Source organism: Pteropus vampyrus, unplaced genomic scaffold, assembly GCF_000151845.1.
Source record: "Pteropus vampyrus isolate Shadow unplaced genomic scaffold, Pvam_2.0 Scaffold244, whole genome shotgun sequence".
Lineage (NCBI taxonomy): Eukaryota > Metazoa > Chordata > Mammalia > Chiroptera > Pteropodidae > Pteropus > Pteropus vampyrus.
Genome location: NW_011889025.1, coordinates 2,144,818 through 2,171,415, shown reverse-complemented (window position 1 = coordinate 2,171,415; position 26,598 = coordinate 2,144,818). Strand labels below are relative to the sequence as shown.

General features: G+C 39.4%; 1 protein-coding gene across 1 annotated transcript; it reads left to right on the top strand.

Moving 5' to 3' along the window:
- The first annotated feature begins 1,728 nt into the window (after positions 1–1,728).
- CAPN6 (calpain 6) lies at positions 1,729–26,112 on the top strand. The gene is made up of 13 exons (XM_011374346.1): positions 1,729–1,878; positions 8,346–8,525; positions 17,039–17,170; positions 18,217–18,425; positions 18,927–19,119; positions 19,655–19,848; positions 20,093–20,170; positions 20,277–20,463; positions 22,180–22,302; positions 22,475–22,677; positions 23,249–23,370; positions 23,720–23,856; positions 24,466–26,112. Exons 2-13 carry the CDS (start codon positions 8,361–8,363, stop codon positions 24,646–24,648), a joined length of 1,926 nt encoding a protein of 641 aa, XP_011372648.1. The 5' UTR covers positions 1,729–1,878; positions 8,346–8,360; the 3' UTR covers positions 24,649–26,112.
- Positions 26,113–26,598: the final 486 nt, after the last annotated feature.

Genomic DNA, 26,598 nt, shown 5'->3' with positions numbered 1-26,598 from the left:
CAACTAGAATAGCAAAAGATCTAGAAACCCATGTGAAGCATGATTTAAATGAATTGAGGATATTTAGCCCAGAGGACAGAAGACTGGGGGTGATGTGACAGATATTTTAAAGGTCTGTCACGTGAAAAAGGAAATAGAAATAGTGTAATGCTCATTTTTACTCAATCTAAAGAATAAGTTTTTAACCATTAGGGGGACCTAAATGTGGAATAAGCTGCTTTACTGAAGGGTGAGCTTTTCAGATTATCAGGAAGATATATTTGCACTGAGTAGTAGTAGATATGGCCTCTAAAGTTCCTTTTTAATTATCAGATTCTATTATTTCCTACTCATTTAAAAGTTATGGAGGTGAAAAGATGGCTGAAGAAGATGAGCTCAGATAATACACCTTCCCTTGGTTTCAAAGCCAAAATCCCACAACATGGGGGATACTTGAGTGAGAAATCTGTCACTTAGAAGTCAAATTAAGTGCCAATATTTAACGCCCTAATTCTTCTGGGCTCCAACATTTTGTATTGTCACGTACCTCTAGCTCAATTTCCATCTTGGCATAGAGAGAGAAAAAGCACAGAGAGAGCTGTGGGGAAATATCAACGGGGGAAGTCTCAGAGACCACAGTTATAGAACTGCTCAGATGTTTCATGAAAATATTGGTATGGGGTCAGGAAGGACCTTCCCCCACTTCTTTTCTTCCCCACTTCTTTTCTTCCTTAGGCTTCACCTTGCTTACTTGTGTTCTCTCTCTGTCTCTCTGTCTCTCTGTCTCTCTCTGTCTCTCTCTGTCTGTCTTTCTCTCTCTCTTTTGCACCCCCTCCAACTAGGCAAAAAAAAAAAAAAGAATTGGTACAGGGATAAGGGTAAAGGGTAGTAATTTCAGGTTAAAAGTTTAACACCACATTGGTTGCAAGAGCTAGAGTATGAAATGAAAATCAAATGAGATGTGAAAACTAGAACAATTAAAACAACTTGAGAACTGTGTCCCTGGAATTGTGTCCCGGTGAATCTCTCAAGGAACAGGACTTTGACTGGAGTGCAGCATAATATTTCACTGGGCTCTGAGTATTCTTCTGAATGAAGTCTCTTGGTTGGCCTTTCAGAACGAACACAGTTATTTGCTCTGCTTTTCACCAAACACTGCCAGGCAGAATCTCCACAGACCTGTTGCTAGAAATTAAGCTTCTTACAACTGCCATGGTCGTAAGAATCAAATTCCATTCACCTCCCTCTTTATGCTCCCTTCTCTCTGCCCTTGGCCAAATATAACCTGCTACTTCACAAAGCAACCTTTTCCTCCCTGTGCCCCATTAGCTCCTCTTTCACTCTCACTTGCTTGCTGAAGAGTCCTCACCACTATCTTAGATCCATGTACAAGGGCCATGTCTGCAGCCTAGCCCACAAGAACTTTGCCAACACTTTAAGATTTTTCTTGCCACATCCTCTCTCAAGTGATGTCTATGTTTGCACTATTAACCCTGGGACAGAAAAGTCAGAAATTTATCAGACCTCTCCTGAAAGTCTCATTCTTCCTTGGAAGAGAGAGTTTGAACGTGGCTTTCTGGGTTTTCCAAGTTGCTGGTGGGTGGATCTGGAGTGGGCATCCCATCTGTACATCTGGCAGGGGCGCTTTCCAGATTTTCCTCATGACTCAGTTTCTGACTGCTAGGATCAGTTTCTGACTGCTAGGCGGGGCAAAGTCTCCTGAAGTTTCTGCGAGTCACCTCCCCCTGTGAGCAGAGCTTGGTATAGCCCAAATAGTTTTCAGGTTAAGAAAGCCAGAATCTTTGTTCAGCCGCACTGAGTGAACAGACTTTGTAGGGGTTACCTGGCCAAGAGAAGCAGAAGCGGGTGGCAGCAGCAGCGGCAACTGGGATAACTCAGGTGAGTAGACAAAGCATTAGCAAATTTATCCTGGAATTTTATTTGTTGGATAACTTGGTCTATAAAAGAAGTGAAGAAACATGAACTTTAGAGTTAATCAAAATCCACAGCTATAATGTTTTGGTTCATCTGGATCAAATGTACATGTATAATAGTTTGGAAACTTCCAAACTAATGAACTTTTTTGATTTGTTATTTTTTGGGTTTATGTAAGAGTGATTGCGATTATCTGGCAATGATATTTTCTGGTGATATCTGATTTTTTTTTTTTTTTTGGGTTTATGTAAGAGTGATTGCGATTATCTGGCAATGATATTTTCTGGTGATATCTGATTTTTTTTTTTTTTTTTGGTCTTCTGTTACTTGAAATCCCTGGTGAAAAAAAGACAAACCTTCCTTGGGCAAGTGAGAAGGAGAAGCCAGGCTGACTGTCAAGACTTCATTCTAGCTTTTGCTGACCCACAACTATGGGAAAATTATTGAAATGCAGGCAAAAGTTTGGAACCACACTGTGTACAAAAGGTCTTTGAGCTCTGGCAGTGGGGTGCAATGGGCTGTGTGCTGTTGCACAGGAGGGAGTGGCAGCAGGGGCTGTTCTGTCTGCACAGACAGATGTCCTCCTGCCCTGGTGACAGGTTGATCTTGGCTATTGCATTTTCACCTCCCGACCAGCCTGGTTTTGTTCTCTTATTCTTGCTTTGGTTTAAACTTTAATTTGAAGTTGGGGCTCCATCCTTTCACCCACACCCACCTACTACATTGCTACTGGTGTTATAGGGGTTTAACTGGGCTACTTGACTAGAGTGGGCTAGGGGGAGGGCAGAAAAAAGATCAGAACATTGCAATTGAAAATTAGTTCTGAGGATTTGGAACTTGAAGTTCGATGAAAAGCACATAGGAAAATTAAACAAATTCTGCCATCCTGACAATCACTTCTGGCTTCAGGGTAAAGAATCCTGGTTTGTACCAATGTTTTATTGAAATTTAGCTAATGTCTCATTTGCTAATCTTTATTGTGAAATTAAGAACATTTTATAGTCTACAGGAATTTATTAAAAGATTCCTTGTGGAGATGCTAATTAAGTCTTTCATTCTTCTAGCAGTTTGTGTGTAGGTACGTGTGTGTACACATGTGCTTGCGTGTGTGTGTGTGTGTGTGAGAGAGAGAGAGAGAGAGAGAGAGAGAGAGAGAGGGGAAGGGAGGGAGGGAGGGAGGGAGAAAGAATATTTTAGATTTGGAAAACAGTATTTATCCTTAAAGTCCCTGGCAGTCTAGGGAAAAGTCTAAAAACACTTGTGTTGTCACGAATCGATTAAAAAGCAGCCTTTCTGTATCTTTGGTAGTTTTTAGTTCCTAAATTAAAAGTAGAAAAAAGTCCCTTTGTGACCCCTAAACAGTGTTTCTTTGATTAGCCTTGATTTGAAATCATCTCACCTTCTGACAGCTTGCAATTCAAAAACAAAATTCCTAAGTGCATTCTTGTAAGAAGAGGATAATGAAAATTTTCCAAAGCAATGTCTTAAGGCTTTGAATTTGCACGCTCCTTCCCTCCCCCACACTCCCGCTTTTTAAAATTGTGGTAAAAAGTGTCAGGGGATCCAGGTTTTAGTGCCAGCTCTGTCATTAACTATGTAACCTTGGGAAAGTCCCTTCACCTTCCTGTAAAAGTAAGAATTTGGGTTAAGTGATTTCTAAGAGTCTTTCTAGCATAGCATTCTATAAAAATTGGGGTTACATTCTCAAAAGGCTATAAAATTAGACTTATAGGATGAGCTTATTCATCCAAGAGAGAGAAAACAGGCAGTGGGGCAAGTCAACCAAAAATGACAGGTGGAAAAGAGAAGCGGTATTGAAGAGTGAAGGAACCATTTTATATTGGTCTTCTAAATGTCCTTGAGTATCTTATTTAAAGCATGTGGTCAAATTTTATTTTCCACTAAGGACAGAAAAGAGATTCAATTTGCTAAAAAAAAAAAAAATTTTTTTAAGTGTTTCCTAATACTACTGTCTTTCATTGGTCTTATCTTTAACAGTTAATAAGTATGTTCAGGTACTTAATTTCATTATATGCCCCCAATAATACCTTGAGGTGTATGATGCAGCCATCATATCCCCATTGTGCTTATGGGGAAATTGAGGGACACAAATTTTATTTACACTAAATGGCGGTGTTTGGAATTTGGTCCTGGATCTCCTGACTACCTGTGTTCTTTTTATAATTCTGACTTGCTTTTTTATTTTCTGATAGAGTTCTTCAGCAATGGAATTAAAGGAAATTGTGTGCTCTTTATTTTTCCTTTGAATTTCTTTGAACAGAGTCTTCTCTCTGGGCGGAGTAGATGTGTTCTAGATAAGGCTGAATCAGAGGACTTATATGGTTCCTTTCAGACCCCAGAATATCTGGCTAACAATTTGAATTTAAACAGTTATATGTTTTCTGGTAGATGCTTGTCCATAGATAAGGTTTAGGACTCTGCCTGTGCAAACATGGAAAGCACCATTCTCTGTGTAACATGTGGATGCTGAATTGTCATTATGTCTCCCACTCCAAGTCCCATTTCTCTCAACACACCACCACCAGGTATGAGAATAGGAACTGCTGATCTTGGCTAAAATGACCCCTATTTCATGCCAGGGTAGAGTTAGGTTTTCTGTATTCGATTTGCTCTGCAAAATTCCTAATTGCTTCTACCTCTGATTTTGTTTCAAGAACAGCACAAAGATAAAACTGGGGAAAAGGAGAAACTAGCTAGGGACAACACACTGAAGCCATGCTCTTCGTCTCTCCCTCTTAAATGCCCTCCCTTGCCTCCCACTCATCCCAATCAATCTCAGTTTGTAAACTGCTGGCCGAGTTCTCTCTGTCAATTAATAATTCTCTTTAATAAACTGAGGCAGATTTTACTTTGTAGAGCAAAATCTGGTTTCTACTCTAAAGCTAACCCACAAGTAAAGAACAAGCCATTTTTCTCTTAAGAGCTTGCCCAGCTCCCCAAGCTTTCCAGTCCAGTGAGTAGCAAAAGCTTCCTCTCCTAACTGCAGCCTGGTGTTCTACAAGGAAGTCTCCCTCAACTTCCCCTGGCAATTCTCAACTTTCCATACTCTGCATTCACTCCTCCCACTTGCCTTGATCCACAATGCCTTCCTTCTTCGTGCTCTATCTTTAGGCAGTGGGTTCCAATTCAAATAGTACTGCTTAAGACCATTATCTCAGAGCAAAACCCCATACTTTGCTTCACCCAACCACCCATGATACTTGTTCATAGGACACAAGGTCCTTCTTTCTTAGATGTGCACATTCCCTTTGTTAGCCATTTGTTAGCTGGAGGCTCTTTTCCGTTTATACTTAAAGCCCTAGATTTGATTCTGTTTACTGACTTTCCTAATATGCGGTTGTTAACCTAAAGGCTCTCTTGTCTTCACTGTTGGGTGCAGTGAGATAGCAAAGAAGGAACATTCCCTTCTCCACTCTCTTATCCTCTGATAGGGCAAGTTGTTTATGACAAACCCAGCTTACAAATTTCTGGGTTACCAAAAGTTTCCTGAAGATTAACTGATGAAACCTTGAATGTGAAGGGTTTAGATTCTTCCATGATCTTCATGCCATGGAAATAAATAAGCTTTTTAATATATACCATGACAATAAATTAATTCTAGGAAGAATGCCTCAAAGTTAGATATCATGTTTATTTTGGAGGGTTTTCCTTATTTGAGCTAAAAAAAAAAATCCCTTCTTTAAAAAAGCAGTGACCAAAAGAAGCAGTGTGGTGTGATGGAAAGCTGCACATTAAATCTGGCATTACACAGACCCAGATTTGAGTTGGCTCTGTGAGTTTCCAGCTGCCCGTTCTCTGAACTGCCATTTCTGCAGATACAAAATGAAGGGCACAGATAATATCTACTAAACATGGCTGCCATGAAAAGAACATGAACTGAAACGTACATTTCAAACAATAACTTGCCATGTAAACACTAATTTTCTATGTAAGACATTCGGCCATTCAACAAATATTTCCTGAAAAATGGTTGTGTGCTCAGCTCTGTGACAGGCAATGAGAGGGTTTTCAGTGTATATTTTGCATTTATGGAACCCTTTCTACTTATTCAAAATACTCTTACACTAACAATCTCATTAGGTACAGTCATGGTATGAGGAGGGCAGGATACATAACACTTCCCCACAATGAGAAAATTAAGGCATAAAAAAGTTAAAGTCACAGTAAAGTGAACACAGTTGTCTTAATATCTAGTTAGACATGGGGGTCAATTCTACTCTGCAAGTCAAGTGGAACAAGCAATTATAATTGTATGCTAATGAAAATCTGTCAAAGTTCAGGCCTATAGCCTGCTCGTCATTATTTACTGTGCACCCCCAAAATGCAGGTCAAAAGGCTTGACCTATCCAACCCAGCTATACATTCTGTCTCTGAAAGTGTCTACTGGGATCATACTGTTTTTAAAACTCAAACCTGATTTTCTTTTCAAATGATACTGCTTCAGTCTGTAGACAAGCCCTATTTTAATAACAGGGATGTCCTTTGGAGGCTCCTGTTTGCTTTGTCATTTGACTGAGTAGCAAAGGAGACAGATGTGGGAGAGGACCTTTCCCCAAACAGGAAATACTCATTTATCCAAAATGATCAGGGACTAGGGGGTTCTGGCAAACTAAATATCCTAAATGCCCTAAACTATCTCCCATTTACAATCCCCAGCTTCTGGCAAACCACCAAACTTTCCAGGAAAGCAAGAGGCACAATAGTATTTATTATAAATTTGAGCACATGTGAAAATTGGGGTCCATTTTTAACAGGTTCCACAAAGGCAAACATTCAGATTAACTCTGATGCTGATTAATGGAAAATTATTACTGATACTATTCATGACTTCGAATACAATGAAATATGCTTTAATATTTAAAACATATGATTAGACTTAAATCTGATGACTGAAGGCATTTTGGTATTTTGGAGTGTCTTATAGCCTTCAATTTGAAAACCAATTGTCAATAAACAAGGCTATGGAAAATCTGTGTTTTTTCCCAGCTTCTTATTCCTCAGATTCAGAAAAATGGCAAGCTTGTTCATATATATTGTAGGTTGTAAATAATATTAAATTAAAAATACTTTATGGTTTTCAAATAGGGAGACTTCTTTTCCAATACAGCATTTTGATGTAATAGTGAAAGGATGTGAAATAAGATAATAGAGAAGTCCGATTAATATTAAACATTTTATAAAATAGCAACTGCCACTTTATTAACTGAGTTTTGAAGTGTATTACCTACACAGATACTCTTTAAAGTAATAATTAGCCATTTTTTTTCCAATTTTGCCCATTTTTAGCCGATATTCTGACCTTAGAATTTTTATTTTCACCTCATATGTAGTAATAGAATATAAACAGTCATTCTTAAAATATATTTTTAAGTAATTGGTGCAATGTAAATTTAACAACCCCTCTTATTTACCATTGAATATCATGAAAGAATCATTAAAATCATTGTAAATCTATCTTTATCAATCAAGCAAAGGCTTTGAAAACACTATCACCTCAGAGCTATTTAAAATCAAATTTGCCTTTCAAATTATCCTCATAAAAAACAGTTGTTAGGGGCATTTGAGTCTGGAGCACTCCAATATACATTGCCTGAAGAGCCACTACATTAATTCTCTATTTAACAATGTGAGTATTTTTTTTTTTTTTAGAGAAAAGAAAGCAACAGTGTATTGCCATGGGATAAGAATCTATAGTTCACCAATCAGTTTAATTGAATTTCAGAGTCTGCCTTTTATCAAAGACAAATGATTGCACATTAGATTTTGAAGAAGAAAAACATATGCAATCTTTTTATCTTTCCTTGTCTTTGGAGGCCATCTGCTGAGCTCTGTTTCTTGCATTAGCCTTTATGGCCAGTAATAAATATGCAAAGCTCTTTAACAATAAAAGCGAAGGAACCATGTAAAAGAGCTTATTAGATGTGAAAGAGGCTGCTTCTTCCCTCAAGCACAAAGTGTGTGGCCCTTCAGGGCACAAACTTATTCCGAATATAGTAAAGTGATTTATTTCCTCCTCTTCAAATTTAAAATTGTCCTTTGCCATGAACTTCTCCCTGCCAGTGTAAAATGGAGAATTGTCCTTTAAATTATAATGACTCATGTTTAACTAACAATCTTAACATTTATTATCTATTTTTCCAATAAGATTATTAAGGCCCATATTACCTCATTTGTCAGATAAAGAAACTGAGGCCCCATAATGCTTAAGGTGTCTTACCTAAAGCCCCAAACTAATTAATTGCAGTGCCTGGACTCTTCTCTTCCTGAAAATGATGACTTTTCTGTTAAAGCTAAAGTTGAAGTGGATGGCTCCAGGAATGTCACTAGGATGACTACCATTTGTCTAATCTCAGATAATCTTTAAAAGACTTGAAAACTTCCTCTAATAACAACAATTTTTATTATTATAGATATAGTTTGATGCTATGGGTCCTCCTCTAAAACTCTTCAAAAACCAGAAGTACCAGGAACTGAAGCAGGAATGCATTAAAGATGGTAGACTTTTCTGTGATCCAACCTTTCTGCCTGAGAATGATTCACTTTTCTACAACCGACTGCTTCCCGGGAAGGTTGTGTGGAAACGTCCCCAGGTAATTATCTATTTTTCAATTTCCATCTCATTTTTTATCTCTTTCATCATAACTCTATTTCATCCACTATTTTACTCACACAACCTATTGCATGTAGACCAATTTAGGAGACAACTCTAAAATGAGAAGTTTTATAAATCTATGCTTCTAGCTCTAGCTTGAAGAATCTTGAATTTTAGTCAAATTTCATCATAATTAGTAATTTGAAAAGACCAAAAGAAAATGTCATGCTTATTTAATTTGGAAATCATATGAGTAAACATGATGACTCAAAAAACAGCTATACTCTTGTCTCTTTACCAAGTTACCTATCACAGCAACTTTAAGATAATCTCAGACCATTGAGGAGAAAAACTCCTTATACAATTAGCATAAATGAACTCTATGGAGTTCTATGTACTGGGGAGAGGGAGTCTTCTTTGCTGTTCTTTGGATATCATCACTTGTATCCTTCCACAGTTAGCAAAGTAGGATCCAATTAGGGCTGCAGCTCTTTCACCACCTATTAATCGTTACTATGATTCTTTGTGGAACATCTGTATGTTGTCACTAAAGCAAGTCTCAGGACCCTTTCAGACGTCCTACATGCATGGGAGCTCAATGCCTAAAATGATAGGATGATGGAGCCTGGAGAATAAATGACAACCTTGCTATATCTAAAGGATATAACTGGATAGAAGTATATGCTACCTGGGTTCCTTCCCAAAGTGGATGACCAGGAATATAGGCCACAGAGGGCTGTCATGATGCAAATTCTTGGACCTTCACAATATCCTGAAGATGATGTTCTGATCCTATTTAATGATGTACCTTTTTGCGCTCTATTATAGAACCACCTCGGTCAGCAACTCAAGGTTTGCCTTCTTCATTGAGCAAGCTATCACTTTTTAGTTGCGATTTCCATAGCTTAAACTTCTAAATGGAGTTCTTACAAGAGCTACTTCAGTTTATGTAGTTTGCCACCAGGTGGTGCCAAGATACATCAGTCACTTTAAGGCTCTTGTTTTCTATGCAATTTAAAAGACATGTTTCAGTTTTTTGTCCATGAAGTATGATAGCCATAGAGAGTATGAGATCTGGAGAAGTCTCTTCATCAGAAGGAAGATTACGCTCCTCCTAACTTTATGAGCCTCCAGTTGTTGACATCCCTGCAGATCACTGACCTGCAATAAAACCCGGGAAACATGAGCAGAATTCACTAGCCACTAATTAGATATGCAGAGGGAAGATTTTTTTCCAGAAATGCATGGAGAAAATAGAGCTATATTGTCTAGGAGCCCTCTTATAAATGGGTGTGATAATGAAAGGTGCCATCTTTTCTGATGCTTGGATATAAAAGTAAGAAGATTAGTAAGGCAGAAGTAGCTGAAAAGAAGGCAGGAAATTGAGGGAAGTTTTCCAGCAGCATGGGGAGGGTCTTTATAAATAAGATAGATGAATATATTTGTAGGCTAAGGAGTAAACAGTAAAGAAGAAGAAATGGAAGACACAGAAGAAAGAAGGAATGATTGATAGGAGTGAGATTATAAGGAGATGAGAGGAGATCCGTTGGGTGGTAAAATTGCAAGCCAATGTGAAGCCATTCCCCAAATGTGAACCAAGCCGACAATGCTTCCTTTACTGGCCCATCTTTTGACACATCCTTCCTCCTCTGTCTTATCTCAGTTCTTTGTCCTTTGCCTTCATCTTCCAAATTCTATTGATTGAATCACAGGTGGATTAGCGGGGAAGGAAAAAAACTTAAAAATTGTGGCAAAACTTAAAAACTGTGGCGTCTTGTTTCTGAGGCAAGCAATACCTCTCGAGGGAATGTCAGAAAGAGAAGATGAATGGGAATGGGTAGAAAATGAATCAGTATTTATAGCATGCTCACTATGGGCCCAGATACTGTGTTTGGAATTTTCTATACTTTTTTTTTTTTCATTTTTTCCTTATTTGCCATGGCTTAGAAAAGTAAGTATCTTAAAAATCATTTTGATATAATTTTTTCCTGGTTTAAAAAATAAAGGTAGATACTATGTTCATCTTATTGATGAGAAAATGAAGTCTGAGAGAGAAGGTAAGAATTTTCCCAGGATCAGACTGCTATCACACTAGGATTTGAATCCAGGTTCGACTGTAGAGCCCACATTAATTTTCACTCTGCCATGCTGCCATTTTAGGGAGATAGATTTGTTTGTGTCTCTTTTGCTAAAATAGATACCTTCCCTCTAGTCAGTTCTCCTTAATATCTTGATGCTATAATCATTAATTGATACAAACTCTCCCTTTTGAGAGCATACAGTGACCTTAGTTTTAATTAAGTCCCGAGAGAGAATCACTTGAGAAATATCTATTGAGCACTACTCCATGCCAGCCTCTGTGCGAGATACAGACATGGCGTGGGGTGAGGCACTCCCATTCCAGTTGAAGAGATGAATATTGAGTTATTAAAGAGTTAAATAATAAATTAATATTGGATATAAAAATACTATTTTGAAGCATACAGACAATAAATCATGTAAAGTTCTGAAGAAGGAGGGATCATTGTGGATTGAAGTGGTTGGGAGTAGGGAAAAAAAAAAAACAAGGTTCTGGACCACCATCTGAATCTCCTCAAAAAGCCGTGGGATCCTTTTCAGCCAGAGTGGAGGCCAAGCCTGTGGTCAAGAATCACGTCAGAGTTCCCTGGCCTCCCTTCAGAAAAGCCGAGAGACAGCCCTGGGCCTCTCTGAATTGGCTCAGGAAGAGCAGATGGATCGTTGGCCTCACCCGCCTCATTGGCAAGGTTGAGATTTTGATTTGTAGGGAAGCTTACAGACTTCTTGTCCCTTGGCATGCCACATAGCCTCATACTCTACCAGGGTTGTTTTTTGAAGTCTCTAAATTGGAAGAAGCATGATTAACCTGATGTTTTCTGTCTCTTTTCTCTCTCGTGTTGAAAGCCTCTGCCTTTATAAGTGTTCATGATTGTAAACACCAATGCTAATTGAACTAATCAATGCCAGTCAAGATCTACCGTCTTAGGGCAGAATTGAATTCTCTTTATTTCCACTTGCCACTTCCTTGCTGTGTTCTAAGGAGCCACTTTAGATAGACAGGGATTATAAGAGTGTTTTACAATTGTTTAATGCCAGCTCATCTTCACATACCCTCTAAAGGAAAATACTTTTCCTTAACTCCTCCAGTGGTCCCATGGCCCCAGTTATTGTCCTAGCTTACTGGATACACAAGTATATTGCTTGAGACATGTACCTCTAGACTTTTTTAATCTTCCTGAGGCTTAAACATATAAAGTCTTAGTAAATTCTAAGAGCTGAGTTATACTGAGTTACAGTGTGATCTTAAGACTGCAGATAGGAATTTTAGGCTGAAATCTGGCTATCAAATTCCCATGGAAAAATCTCTTCCCCAGCTCCCTCCAGCCACTCTCTTCTCTTACAACCTTCTGAATTTTTCCCTGGCTGACTCATACCTAGCTATTATAGTGTCTTAGAAGAAGACACATATCATCTCGGACTAAAATAGAGCAAGACCTCATGGGGATCTAAACAGCTAGCTATGGAGGAAGCATGGGGACCTGTACAGATCTCCGTCAGCTCTCTTGGGCAAGTTTTGAGTTCAGCTTTCACTACCATTGTCCTTATCCAGGTCTTTCACTAGGGAATACCCTACCCAGGGGCCATTTTACTACATCGGATGGGAGGAGGGTGATGAGGTTCTGGATTAAAGCAAAAGTGTTAGGAATAGAAGGGAAAAGTTGATGAGGGGAGACATTAAAAGCGGAAGACACAGGTCTTAGTGATAGATTGCATGTGAGGGAACAGTAAAGTAGGAAATATTTGTCTCTTTGTGTTCATAGAAATTTCCAACATCCAGTCAAATGTGACACCTCTGTACAGTAGTTTTGGTCTCAACTGTTCATGAATTTCTTTTTCTTCCCATAGATCATGTTCCCCCCTTGAGTAGTCCTAAGTGTTATCCACTGTTGACACAATTGAAAAGAGTTGAATAGGTCCATACTCTTTCCATCTATCTTATTTATTTTAAAGTCTGCATTAAAAAACATTAACAGCTTTATTAGAGCACAATTTATATACCATAAAATTCGCCTGTTTTAAGTATACAATGCAATGATTTTTAGTATATTTACAGAGTTGTGGAAGCATCACCACAATCCAGATTTAGAATAATTGCATCATCCCAATAAGATCCCCTGTGCACACTTGCAGTGAGTAAACTCCTCCCGCCGGTCACAGACAACCACTAATCTACTTTTAGTTTCTATCTAGATTTGCCTATTCTGGACATTTCGCGTCTTCTGTTTAGCATAATGTTTTCAAGGGTCATCCTTATTATAACATGCATCACTTTGTTCTTTTTTACTACTGAACAGTATTCCATTGCATGGATATACAAACTCTTCCAAATAAAGCACTTCGGGATTTATATCTGAAGTCACCTAGCAGAAATCTGAACATTCAGATAAAAAGATATTACGTTTTGACTTGATCGTCTAGGTTGGAAGTGAAAGCTTGGCTTAAGATCTTATTTCTAGGCTCTACACTGAGTTTTTCTTGGAGGGGTTAGGAAGGAAGGAATGTTTTACTGATGACAATATCTTTATGCAGAAGCAAAACTCCACAGCCAGTAAAATGGACTCCTTTAGAGGCTACTTCAACATTGGTCCCTTAGCCTAGGTTCACCTATCAATGCCCTGTCTGAAGATGGTTCAGCATACTAAGGATAAGATAATGGTTACTTGAAATATCTCACAAAGCCATTAGGTCCTGAATGGCAGCCCTGAACCTTTTGGGACTACTTAGAGCCCCAGACTTAGTCATAATATACCTATGCAGGGCTGGCTTCACTTTTAGATATCCATGTCCCCATCCTGCAAAGACTGCTGGACTGCACATAGCACTTTTAAAAGTGCCTCTACTCTTCTGGTTGCTGGTTTTCTAGGCACCCTTTCATTTTACTCTGGTTCTTGAGGTTTACCCTGGGCCACAATGTTTACTGTCATCAAATTTTACCTGTGTTATAAAAATTTCTAGAGAAGTAGATGCAGGAAGTGCAAAGGGAGCCACACAGAGTGACGTGCAGGGCTCCAAGACTTGCAATTGCATGCCTGCCTCCCTCACCCCCAGAAGTATCTGGGAAAGGAGATGAGGTGAGAACAATGATAGAGTCTCTCAATGCTCAACTAAGAGAACATTTTTCCTAGAGAAGCTGCTTTTCTTTGGAAGGCTTTGGCCCAGGGAAGGGGGTATGTGGGAACCATTCCTGGCTTTACTCTTGGTGCTTAACTTTCTAGTTGTGTATGTTTTCTCCCTAAGAAATTAGTATGTCTTCACAAACAGCTCAGTTCAAGGATCATGTTAACTGTGCCAACACAGCTGGGAGCCATTAGGAGCTCAGCAATCTCCCCTCCCTTCTAGGCCACCCAAATATGTGACTGTATGAGCTGTGACCTCTCTTCCAACTCCACTCCCTACCACTTTAACAGAGCTTGGGCTGAAATATCCCATTTGCATTCTGTATCTAGCTTGAGTTACAGAAAAATTTCTCTAGCCTTACTTATTTACCACCAAAAGGAAGACACCCAGTTGTCCAATAGGGAAAAGTCATTAATTAGCCATTTTGTGTTTTCAAATTTCATCACCAAAATGTTCATTTGGCTGCTAGATTTGCATTAGCCCATTGCCCTTTATCTTTTCTACCTCTTTGGCTGCTTTCTAGTTTTTCACTTCCTTAAAGAGGTAGAAAATGTAACTTAATAAAGATTTGCTCCCATGTTTCACATCATGGTGCTGACATTCAGAAGAGATTGATTCATATTGAATGTGTCAAATTGAGGATATTAAAGCCTATTGGTGATATTTAGCCTGAAACCCAAAATTAAAACATGACTTAAGCAAGACTTCCAGAATGATGGAGAGCTTTTAGGTAAGTGTTAAGCAAAGAGGCATAAAACATAGGGATGGATGACTGAGAGAGGTAGTCACATTTCTGTCCCCAAAGAGCTGCACAATTTTATCCTTTATGTGGTGTCCATTGATAAACCTAAAGGCAAAAGGATGGGCTAGCTAAGGTCTTGAAGTTCTTTCTCTAACTGTGTGGTTCTGAAGAATCTAAAACTTTAATCCTAGGTTTACTAACTAGTTGGATGGCCAGAGGGACAAATTACTGTCCTTCTCTGAGCCTGTTTCCTCATTTGTAAAATAAAGTTTGACTAAACAGTGTCTAAAATTCTTTCCAGCTTTGATAGTCTAGACTGTTAACTTGTCATGTTTTAAACCCCACTGTTAAATAGCCATCCTTTATGTATGAAAAGTGGTGAAGTAAAATTGAGGCATGGGTCAGTTTAATGGCGAAATGGAAAGAAATGGAAAGTAAGATGGTTTATTTGCCCAAATCTATATTCTGCCATGATTACACACACAATATGTGTGTGTGTATGTGTATAATCAGCTTAGATCAACAAGAGAATAATTACCTATTTCCTCAATTTGATTTCTGTCTACTTGTCTTTTTGCTCATTTATGTGACCCTTTATATCTTAAATAGAAGTTTACATGCCAAAAGCGTTGGCTGATCCCTGCTGTGAAATAAAGCCTTGTATAAATTCAACACGCTGTAATGTAATCTCAACCATTAATAACTCTACATAAAAGAACAAATAATGTGCCTTAATAATCTAAAAGACACTTTTTTTTCCACGTATCAGTGGTCACTGTATTGTTTTTATATGCTAGGAAACTATTATATGCATCATCTAAGTCTAAGAAATCATTGTATAACTTTACATCTTGAGCCAAATAAAATAGTAACACCTGACCCAGAAATTAAAAAAAAAACAAAACTGTTTAGTTTCATCTTAGAAAGAGTAAAGGAACAATAAGAGGAACAATAAGAGAAAGAATATCAGGATTCAGTTCATTCAACACATCTGCTTTATGTTCAATAATTGAAAAAACAAGCAACCCCCAACCCACAAAATTTAGTATAATAGAAGTCTTCTCCTAAGACAACAAAAGTAATGATATACCAAACATACGTCAAAAAAACAACAACAAAAAACAAAAACAAAAACAAAAACAGAAAATCCAAAGCTGACAACTCATGTAACCTTCTCCTTTTGGCAGAAAGATGCCCAATTAATCTTTAGTTTGGACTTGTCCCTGCCCGGAATTTTTATTTCCTTCTAGAGTTATTTGAGCTCTTAAAGAATAGATGGAATGTTTCATTCTGTAGACCAGACTCTTCGTCAAGGAGAATTATGCCCATTAAAAAAAGAGGTTTGAGAACCAAAAAATATACAGCTGTCTTTCTTTAATAATTTTTAAATGGATGTATGTCTAAATTTTCTTTCCATTTGAAACTAAGATTTGTTTCTGCTGTGTAAACAGAATATCAAGGTACTGGCCAATAGCCTCCTCCAGGAAGCTTTCTCCATCTACTCAAGACTTTATTGCTATTTCCTGCCTTTGAACTCTGCAAGTACTGATACTCTGAGTTACACAATCATGTCTTCAATTATATGATGTCATATATGCAGCTATACCTTTGTCCACGCTTGTCTCTCTACCCATTATGTCTCCATATTCCTCCCTTATACAATTGCCTAGCTCTAGTCATTCTTAAGGCTTCAACTTGAGCATTACCATTGCTATTCAACCCATTCACCAGGGAAATTTTGGAAATCCTTCTTCTAGACACTGATTATACTTTAAAAATGTCTCTACTGTGTCCTCATCACATTTTGTTGTAATTGTATTATTTGGGTCTCATTTTCTTACTCACAATGGGAATGACACCACTAATAATATGTTGCGGGGGGGGGGGGACATATGTACAACCCAAACAAATACTGCCCCACACTATCTAAGTTTCCTCAGAACATCCACTGTAGGAAGAGTGTCTATTGAAATGCTCTGGTGAGTAGTCTATTACCACCTGCTATTAGTGCTGCCATCCGCATTCATTAAAAGGTGTGGGAAATCCATTTGCCATGGAGACCACTGTTGCCTTTGCTTTATGTTAGGAAAGGTCTTCATGCATAAAGTCTCATAAATCGTTTTCCTAGAGAGGGAAAAGCATTTATGTTCATCTCTATCAGGCCTTGTCTCTTAAATTTAATCAGCCTCAAAGCACAGGTGCCTCAGAAAATTTTATTTTGACAAATAAGATCAAGATATAATGTGCTTATCTCTAGTTCTCTTCTTTAAAAGCTTATTGCTGTGATGAAAACTCTTCCAAACCCCAGCTATGTCTGAGAGCCCCCACCAGTTTATCTCCTCCTGTTTTACTGTATCCTTGCCTCCCATTTCTCCTGCCACTTCCCCATATTACCCTTTTCCTGTGTCTAGATGATATACTGTTTTGTGTTTTTCCTCACAGCCCCCCCCCCACCTGTGGCAGTCCTAGCATCTTTTGACCCCACTTCTTTTGTGAAGTATTCCTGTCTACCTCAGCTCACATAGATATGGAAACACTTCCCAGAGTCTTAAAACCAACTGTTGTATTCACAGGACATCTGTGATGACCCCCATCTGATTGTGGGTAACATCAGCAACCACCAGCTGATCCAAGGGAGACTGGGGCACAAGCCAATGGTCTCTGCGTTCTCCTGTTTGGCTGTTCAGGAGTCTCACTGGACAAAGGTATTCCCCTTCCTGTGGGACCTCACTCAATTTCCATCTTCTTGTCTTCTTTAGTAATTGCAGAAAAAGTCAGCTTATAACTTTCTAGATTTTCTAATTCTTAAAGTCAGAGTATTCACTAGGTGACTTCCCTCAATTTTATTATGAGAATTTTCACAAATACGAGAAGTTGAAAAAATTTTTACAGTAAACACCCATATACTCACCCAGATTCTACCATTAACATTTTATTCTATATGCATTGTCACACATATTAGTTGAACTCGTGTCACTTGCAGTGTTTGACTCAGTAGCTCTGCATACTTGTATTCTTTGTACTTATTGGGGTATAAAGCTAGTAGGGGCAAGGAAGTCATTAACAGATATGAATAACCAAAAATGTGATAAAGCTGGAAATAAATCCTGAAAGAAGTTCTAATAAATTATTAAGAGTACAAAGATTCATTTAGCATTTAGTTAGAGTTCAAGGCAATGAAACATTGACTTTAGGACAAAGTTTGAATATTTTCTTCAGAAAAATAATTTTAGAAGATTAATGTGTAAATGTATAGAAAAAGAATTTCTTAAATGTAATTTTATTCAGGTTGTGAATAAAATATATATTCTATAGAATCTACATGAAATCTCTAGGATGGACTTTTAAAAACTGAAACCATACGGGACCTTGTATTTTGATTGATTTTGATTTTTAAAATGCCTTGTTTATGTGACTAAACATACAACCATGAATATGTTTGTGTAGACAGTTTCTCATGACAGAGTTTGTAGATTATCTGTAGGAAATAATTTAATCCCTAACCGGTTGCCCCCAGTCACCCTGTGTGTATTCATGGCAAACGTGGTAATACTATCTTCAACAAAACTGAACTGGGGGAGAAACAGTTGTGGGAAAAATTCCCTACCTAGGACTTCTCAACCTAGATACAAAGCAGATGTATTTAGTGTGCTTCCTGTTGCCACATGGATTTGCCAGAAGTCAACTGTAATCTCAATATTTGGATATGGTCTGGTGAATAAGAGTTGATTGAATGTTTTTATATTTGCAGACAATTCCCAATCATAAGGAACAGGAATGGGACCCTCGAAAACTAGATAAATATGCTGGGATATTTCGCTTCCGTTTCTGGCATTTTGGAGAATGGACTGAGGTGGTGATTGATGACTTGCTGCCCACCATCAATGGAGATCTGGTTTTCTCCTTCTCCACCTCCATGAATGAGTTTTGGAACGCTCTGTTGGAAAAAGCTTATGCAAAGTAAGGAGAAGGATCGGCTAGTACATGAGGAAAAGAAGGCCATATATTTACTGGGGAGTTCATTCTCTCCCAGCCCAGTCCCAGAGTTTAAACTGGGTAGGATCTCAGTCAGACTCAAGGCATTTCTTTGGGCCTGGCGCTGGTCTTCAGAAATTCTAGATGAGAGAGAAATAAGCTGTTCTGGTTTCTATTAAATCCCTACCTGCTCTTAGGTGCCTCTTCCTGGTACTAATCTGCAAATAAAGGCATTATGGCCTCAAATTTTATCCTTGTCAAATATTTACCTGTAGAAAGAAGTTTTTGCATGGACCGTCCTTTACAAACATAGCCTAGACCTAGAAATCTCTTGCCTATTATCTCAAAATATCTGTTATTTCATATCTAGAGAAAAGCCAGATGGTAAATGCTGGATAGGAAGGGACTATTCTAATTCTTGGGAACAAGATGTCCTTGACTTGGAAAAATAATTTTATAAAAATAACCTTGCATATTTGTCCCTAGGCTGCTTGGCTGTTATGAAGCCCTTGATGGTTTGACCACCACTGATATCATAGTGGACTTCACTGGCACATTGGCTGAAACTGTTGACATGCAGAAAGGAAGATACACTGAGCTTGTTGAGGAGAAGTACAAGCTGTTCAGAGAACTGTACAAAACATTTACCAAAGGAGGTCTGATCTGTTGTTCTATTGAGGTTTGTATTCACCCAAAACAACCACTCTTTGCTCACTTATGGGAGAGGAGACTACACAATTTAGTAGGGAATATTACCCTTACTCTGGAGATTCATGAAAAATCATTATGGGACTCAGAAAGCTAACAATACACATTGAGCCCTGGCACAGAGGCTGAGGAACTAGGGGCCAATGTAGCATCTGAGCTGATGTAAATAACTTCTGCTAAATTATTCCTCATGCCTCTGTTCCTGGATGTTGAGGTTATAGCTTTTTTGCTCAAGGAGTAAACAAGCCATATCACATTTTCAAGCTGTTCATATCAGTATAGTACTATGGGTAGTTTGAATCTGAATTTAAGTGAGTTGTTATATTAAATTCTTCATTTCCTTTCCTTTATTGGTTCTGCGTCAAGTTAGGTGTCAGGATCAAATTTCTATCTGCATAGGGAGAACTAGCTTCAACTATACTAGGGTAAACCAATCAAAGAAGAAGAGGAGTCAGGTCTTGGCTCTACCAAATCTAGTGTTCTTATGTATCCTTCTTTGCTCTCAGTCTCCCAATCAGGAGGAACAAGAAGTCGAAACTGATTGGGGTCTACTGAAGGGCCATACCTACACCATGACTGATATTCGCAAGATGCGTCTTGGAGAGAGGCTTGTGGAAGTCTTCAGTACAGAGAAGCTATATATGATTCGCCTGAGGAACCCCTTGGGAAGACAAGAGTGGAGTGGCCCCTGGAGTGAAATGTGAGTGCCATTCCACTTTGCTACAAATCCTATAGTTCTCCCAAACCCATTCCTCCAGACTGCTAGTGGGCTGTCAAGGCTCAGTGACATCTGTGGGCTCTTCTTAAGTACAAGGTCTTTGACTCAGCCAGAGGTAAGATAAAGCAGGCCCAAACCTCATGCATTCTGTTTCTTTGGCATATGGCTTACTGTAAGGAGTCAATGGCAAACATAATGGCATATCCCTTTGTTCTTTTACCTTTAGTTCTGAAGAGTGGCAGCAACTGACTACAGCAGATCGCAAGAACCTGGGGCTTATTATGTCTGATGATGGAGAGTTTTGGTGAGGAGAGGTTTTCTGTGCTAAGGGAATTGTGGCGTCTACATGGAACTACAGGTGTAGGGATTGAATACCGTCTTCATTTCTTTCCTGTACTCCTTCCATTCAGGATGGGCTTGGAGGATTTTTGCCGCAACTTTCATGAACTGAATGTCTGTCGTAATGTGAACAATCCCATTTTTGGCCACAAGGAGCTGGAATCAGTGGTGGGATGCTGGACTGTGGATGATGATCCCCTGATGAACCGTTCAGGAGGCTGCTATAACAACCGTGATACCTTCCTGCAGAATCCTCAGGTTTGAATCAATTTTTTTTTCTTTGCCTCTAAGTTATCAAGGTCATAGGAACCCAGGCTTACCTTGGAGCATTTCTCTGACATCAATTCTTCCATTTTCAGCTATTGTGTAATATTTATCAACCAAAATGCCTAGAGATTGGCTCAGATGCTTGTAAAGCATGGTACACTGTATCTCTTTGCAGAATTATACATTAGCCACATTATCAAGTCTGGGCCACTTCCTCTGGCTGCCTTTCTCCTGGCCATACTGCTTAGTACGGGTCTTTGACAACCCCCACTTCCTTGTGATGGTTCTACATTGGAGAGAAGGGATCTTCTCCTAGACGCTTTCTCAATTCTTTTTTTAATTTCTTTTCTGCTCATACTGTTCTCTTGGGTGCATATTTACTGAATGTGTCCTCTTTCTCATGTATGTGATTTTTTTTGAATCTCTGCAATATACCTTCCTTTTCTTATCTAGAACCAGTTCATTTTCCCCAGGATTTGAATTGCTATTCTGTCAATGACCTCATCCCATCTATCTCTTATTACAATGCTATTCCAGGGGCCAAGCCTAGACACAAAGCAAAATATCCAAACATCCAAAGCCTGGATTTATAATAACCTTGATGGCTTTATCCCCAAATGAGCTGATGAGCTAACCTACAAGAGGCAAAAATTCTGGCTGTATTGCAGCCTTACATGGGTGTGTCTTTTCTTTCTTTGAATCTTACTGGCCAGGCATTTCGAAGGATACTAAGGCTGGTGGGCTGATTTATTTAACTCATACTTTTCTTCATCTCTTTCATTTTAATTGTTCCTAAAGAAAAGAAAGCTTCTATTATTTCCTCCCTGCATCTCCATTTAAAGCGTTGGAAATGTTTTAAGTATCAAGCATATATACCAAGCGGGGGAAATGACCCTTTTGGCTTCACTGTTAAGTGTGTGTACAAGATTGACATTTGGGAATCTTGTGAGCTTAGGATTCTACATCCGTTTCTTGTTTCTTGGTAAAGGGAGGGAGAGAAGGAGGGAGGAAGGGAAGGGCAGAGAGAGAAGGAAGGGCAGAGAGAGAAGGAGGGGGATGGAGAAAGAAGAGGAGAGAGAGAGAGAGAGAGAGAGAGAGAGAGAGCGCGAGAGAGAAATCTGATGTTTTTTAGTTTTACTTCCCAGTGGCACAATGATTCCTTAGATGTTTGGAAAGTCTCTAGCACATACCTGCAGCTTCCCTAAAATGATGGTAGCAAACCATCAATTCTCCAAGGAAGTAGATCTAGCCCCTTCACAAGCCACATATCTGGGGTGGCAATAGGTTAGCTTCAGGAGATGCTGCAATGTCAGGTTAAGTTAAACAAGAATACTTTCTGTCTCTATATGTTCTGGAATTTTTCTGTGTACAGTTTTTAAAAGCAAGAGGACAATAATAAAAACAAAAACACCCCAAATCCTATTAAGAACTTATTAAAACAAAGCACACCCTCTTTGGCATCAAAGGCCTAGGCATGAAGTTGTCTTTCTCAATACATGCTGAATGCCATAGGGAGAATCAAGTACTGTGATCTACATTTATCAAGTCAATGAATTATCCCAGGCCTCATTGTATGGTTGATAGCAAAGCCCAGGAAAAATCCCAAGTCTCTGATTTACAATACAGTTTTTTTTTTTCCTGAAATTTGAACTGGCTTATCTAAAATGGAAGTGCTAACTAAACTCCTTGGTGGCCTCTTTCCTGTAGTATATCTTCACTGTACCTGAGGATGGGCACAAGGTCATCATGTCGCTGCAACAGAAGGACCTGCGTACTTACCGTCGCATGGGAAGACCTGATAATTACATCATCGGCTTTGAGCTTTTCAAGGTAAGAATGAGCATTTGGAGAGAATGATGGCAAATTGGATCAAAATTAGGATGGCTTGTGGTTAGGGGAATTAAGGAAGGTTCATGGATAAAGAAAGCAGAGGACCTAAGATCTTCCAACATAAAACTATGACTTGAGTAGAATGGAACATTTCATTCTATTTCACTTCCAGGTGGAGATAAACCGAAAATTCCGTCTTCACCACCTCTATATCCAGGAACGTGCTGGGACTTCCACTTATATCGACACCCGCACTGTGTTCCTGAGCAAGTACCTGAAGAAGGGCAACTATGTGCTTGTCCCAACCATGTTTCAGCATGGTCGCACCAGCGAATTTCTCCTGAGAATTTTCTCTGAAGTTCCCGTCCAGCTCAGGTTCAGTTTTTTCAGCCAGCCCTACAAACTCCCATTCTCGGCTTTGCTTCCAGTTCTAACTACCTTGGCCCTCTCCCCCTATGCAGACACTCAAAGGGACAACTTGTTCAAATCAGATTTAACTAAAATAATGGTGGTAGAAATATTTCTCAAAGTGAGATTATGAGAAATTTCCCAGTGGAGGTCTGAGCTTCAAAGCTCTGACCTGCCACCTAAGGGGAAAAGGCCTATAGCCTAAGCTTTTCCACTTATATTTTATCTTCTGTTCTCCGATTGACTCTCTCTTCTGTTAGACAGTTGGCACTTTTTACTGTTCCTCTATTATGTTTTGAATGCTGGGTCACCAAAGCTACCTTTTCACCCCAGCCCTGCTTACTTTGATCTTTATCTGCTGGTCCTTAAAGCGAGGGGAAAGGAAAACATACTCATAAAATGTAAGCCATGTCTGTGGTGGAATAGGCTAGGTCACTCAGCATTTCATGCTTTTCACTAACAATGTTTGCTTTGACAAGCCTACTTCCTCATCAGAGGACATTCACCATCAATAACATGTCTTCTTTTTGATTTCCAGGGAACTGACTCTGGACATGCCCAAGATGTCCTGCTGGAACCTGGCTCGTGGCTACCCAAAGGTAGTTACCCAGATCACTATTCACAGCGCTGAGGGCCTGGAGAAGAAGTATGCCAACGAAAGTAAGAACTGGAAGGGTGTATAATAAAATAAAATTCATTATTTATTTATTGCATATATGATCAGAAAAAAATAATCACAAATGATTCTTTCCAATGGTATTTTCAGTCTTGACAAGTCAGGATGGCTCTCAACTGTGGCAGAGAATGGGATGTAAACTTCTTTGGGCAAGGCCTACATAATATTTATTTTTATATTTTTTTATAAAGTATAAAAAAGAAAAGGGAAGCAAGAACAAAAATCCTAGGTCATTCTGGTACCCGATATTATGCTCAAAGTCCCAGAATAGATTTAGCAATCTGAAAGAGAACTTTAATTGCTGTGTTAAAAACAAATGTTACTTTGTTCCAGCTGTGAACCCATATTTGGTCATCAAGTGTGGAAAGGAAGAAGTCCGTTCTCCTGTCCAAAAGAATACTGTTCATGCCATTTTTGACACACAGGCCATTTTCTACAGGAGGACCACTGACATTCCTATTATAGTGCAGGTATGAATATGAATAGGAACCCCAAGGGTGGCTCATATTCAGTATCAGATACTAGATTATCCCAAGTGCTTCACATATGTCTAAGATACAGAGCAAGGGTTATTCTTGTTTTTTTTTTGTTTGTTTTTGTTTTGTACTCAGAAACACCTCCCACCAGGCACAGACACTGACTTCCTTGTTAATCTCCATCCTAAATATCCTCTTTTCCATTTATTTCATTGCAAGCGGAAGCCCTTGTGCTCACAGGTGCACATATTAATGCATGTACTATAAATTCCCATGAGGGGAAGCATATGCCAGTTCAGATGACTCTTATCCTGCTATGTCAGAATGGACCACTAGAGTTTGGTTGTTCTTCTGACTTAACACTTCTGACCAGCTGTATTTAGGTAGCCATCTCACAGATCAAGGTTGATCTTGAGCTCTTCTTCCTGGCTTTTTATCACTGTTTTAAGTATCTTCCCCTCAGTCAGAAAGGTATCAGGAAATATTCTCTTGTGGTTTTTAAACAGACCTTTTCAAGCTCAGCATTAGGTTCTAGATACTACTGGGCAAAGTTCAATCTCACAGAAGGTTGCTCACCTTCACTCTCTTGACTTATCTCTCCAGGTCTGGAATAGACGAAAATTCTGTGATCAGTTCTTGGGGCAGGTTACCCTGGATGCTGATCCCAGTGACTGCCGTGATCTGAAGTCTCTGTACCTGCGTAAGAAGGGTGGTCCAACTGCCAAAGTCAAGCAAGGCCACATCAGCTTTAAGGTTATTTCCAGCGATGACCTCACTGAGCTCTAAAGCTCTAGCTCTAGAAAATCCTGACAGAGCTTTCCATCCTTTTATTTTCTATTAGATGTCAGGTCTTATCTAAGATTCATAATCTTTTGAAAGAAAGAAATTAATAGTAATTAACTTTTCCTTTCTTCTGATAAGTTCCCCATACCTCCTGATCCAAGTAGCATCAGTAGCTACATAACCTATATACCTCCAGCAGCTGGACATGAGGAGGTGACAGTCCTATCCAGAGGTTATACAGATGTTTGCCAGGAAAAGATCTCTGGAGCTTCTGGGGGTGATATTCGTGCAGGACATCAACAACAGCCTGGATACCCTTTGCTGCTTTCAGGTGCCCAATATATTTCCTTTATAGGGCATGTTGAGGAAGGAAGAGAGGTGATCAAGGCCAAGCTGGTCTAGCCTGACATCCCAGCTCCTGACTGAACATTACAGACTTCCCAGCAGCATTTTACCCAGCAGCCAGAGTCTGCTTATAAGTCCCTGGCCCTTACTGCTGTCACCACCACCACCACTACCACCACCACAATCACCAGCACTACCACCTCTGGAAAGTATAGTCCTGCCTTAACCTAAGTCACCCCCCACAGTTGGTTTTACCTTCATGTTGAGGAAGCTTCCTAGGTGCTTAATCAAGAGCTGGAGTTCAGCAAGACCTAGACAGTAGGAAGTCCTGAGCTTCAGCTCAAGGAAGCCAACTGTGTGCCACAAGAGGGAAAAGTGGAAGAAGCTGCAGTGGGAGACAAAGCCTCGGTCCCCCACCTATCTACACACATCTACACTCACACACGTGCACATGAGTGCGCACGAACTACCGTTCAGGCAGTCAGTGGGAAAGAGGAAGAATGAATGAGTACCACACATCCTGAAAGGATACGAAAATCTACCCAGGCATAGTACAGCCATTCTGGGGCCCCTGACTGCAATGTGAAACCTCCTCCTGCTGCTAGGTTTACAAACAAGCCCGTTGTCCTGTGCCTCCTAATATCATGGGTACTGAAGAACCCATCTGAGGGCTAGAGATTTTGGGTCCCAACCCAGGCCCCTCAGACTTTCAGTTGGGAAGCTTCACTAACCTGGGGGGTGTTTGCCCTCCCGTTTTTTTCAGTACTTCTACAGAGTTTTATCTAAAGTCAGTCATTCTGAGATGTTCTTCCCTCCATCTCATCTATTGACATTCTACCCCTTCTCTAAGGCCCAGCATAAATGCCACCTCCTCCATGAAGCCTTTTCTAACCCCCAAACCCCCATCTCCAACAATATTTCAATGCTTCTGCAATGATGAAAAAAATCATAGTTGTAGTACCTAGTCTAGTCAAGCACACATTCATTTAAAAAATATTATGTAGAATTTTTTTTAGCTTGCTCATTTCCTATCGTGTTTTTTAGTCTATGTAACTTCTGCAGTGCCTTCACTACACTGCCTTACATAATCCAAACCACAATAAAATTCACATTCAATAAATTGACTAGTTTTGACTTGATTTCGATGGCACAGGAGAGATGGCAAGAGTGGCCATCAGTTGAGACTTGTTTCAGAGCCACTAGAGGTGAGAATGGGGTAGGGATACCTTGTGCAAACTGAACCCAGGTACCAGTCTGATGAATGTAGAGGTACTGGCTGCATCCTGATGGTACATTCCTTCATACAGGTTGGGGGACGAGGTTGGGAGAATGGAGAGGGGCTCTCTTCTAGTCCATATTTAAGAATGTTTGGGGGTTATTTGGGGTTACATGATTTGAAACCTCGCTGGGATTAGACTTAAGGTCAAAGCTACAGTGGCCAGATTTTTCAAGGGCAGACTTCCCAACAGAAAAAATACCACCTCCTCCCTCCCAGCATCTCTCTTAAAGCCGAATAAATGTGAAGATTTCACTCACTTGCTTCCACACTCAATCTGCCATCTGTCCATCTTGGAGTAGGCTATGGGAGAAACTCTTCTCCTTTTGCTT

Excerpts from the sequence above, each read along its gene's own strand:
- CAPN6 (XM_011374346.1), top strand. The coding sequence starts at position 8,361 with ATGGGTCCTCCTCTAAAACTCTTCAAAAACCAGAAGTACCAGGAACTG. Across the intron at positions 20,464-22,179 it reads CCTTCCTGCAGAATCCTCAG|TATATCTTCACTGTACCTGA; the intron begins GTTTGAATCAAT and ends TCTTTCCTGTAG. Across the intron at positions 22,678-23,248 it reads GAAGTTCCCGTCCAGCTCAG|GGAACTGACTCTGGACATGC; the intron begins GTTCAGTTTTTT and ends TTTGATTTCCAG.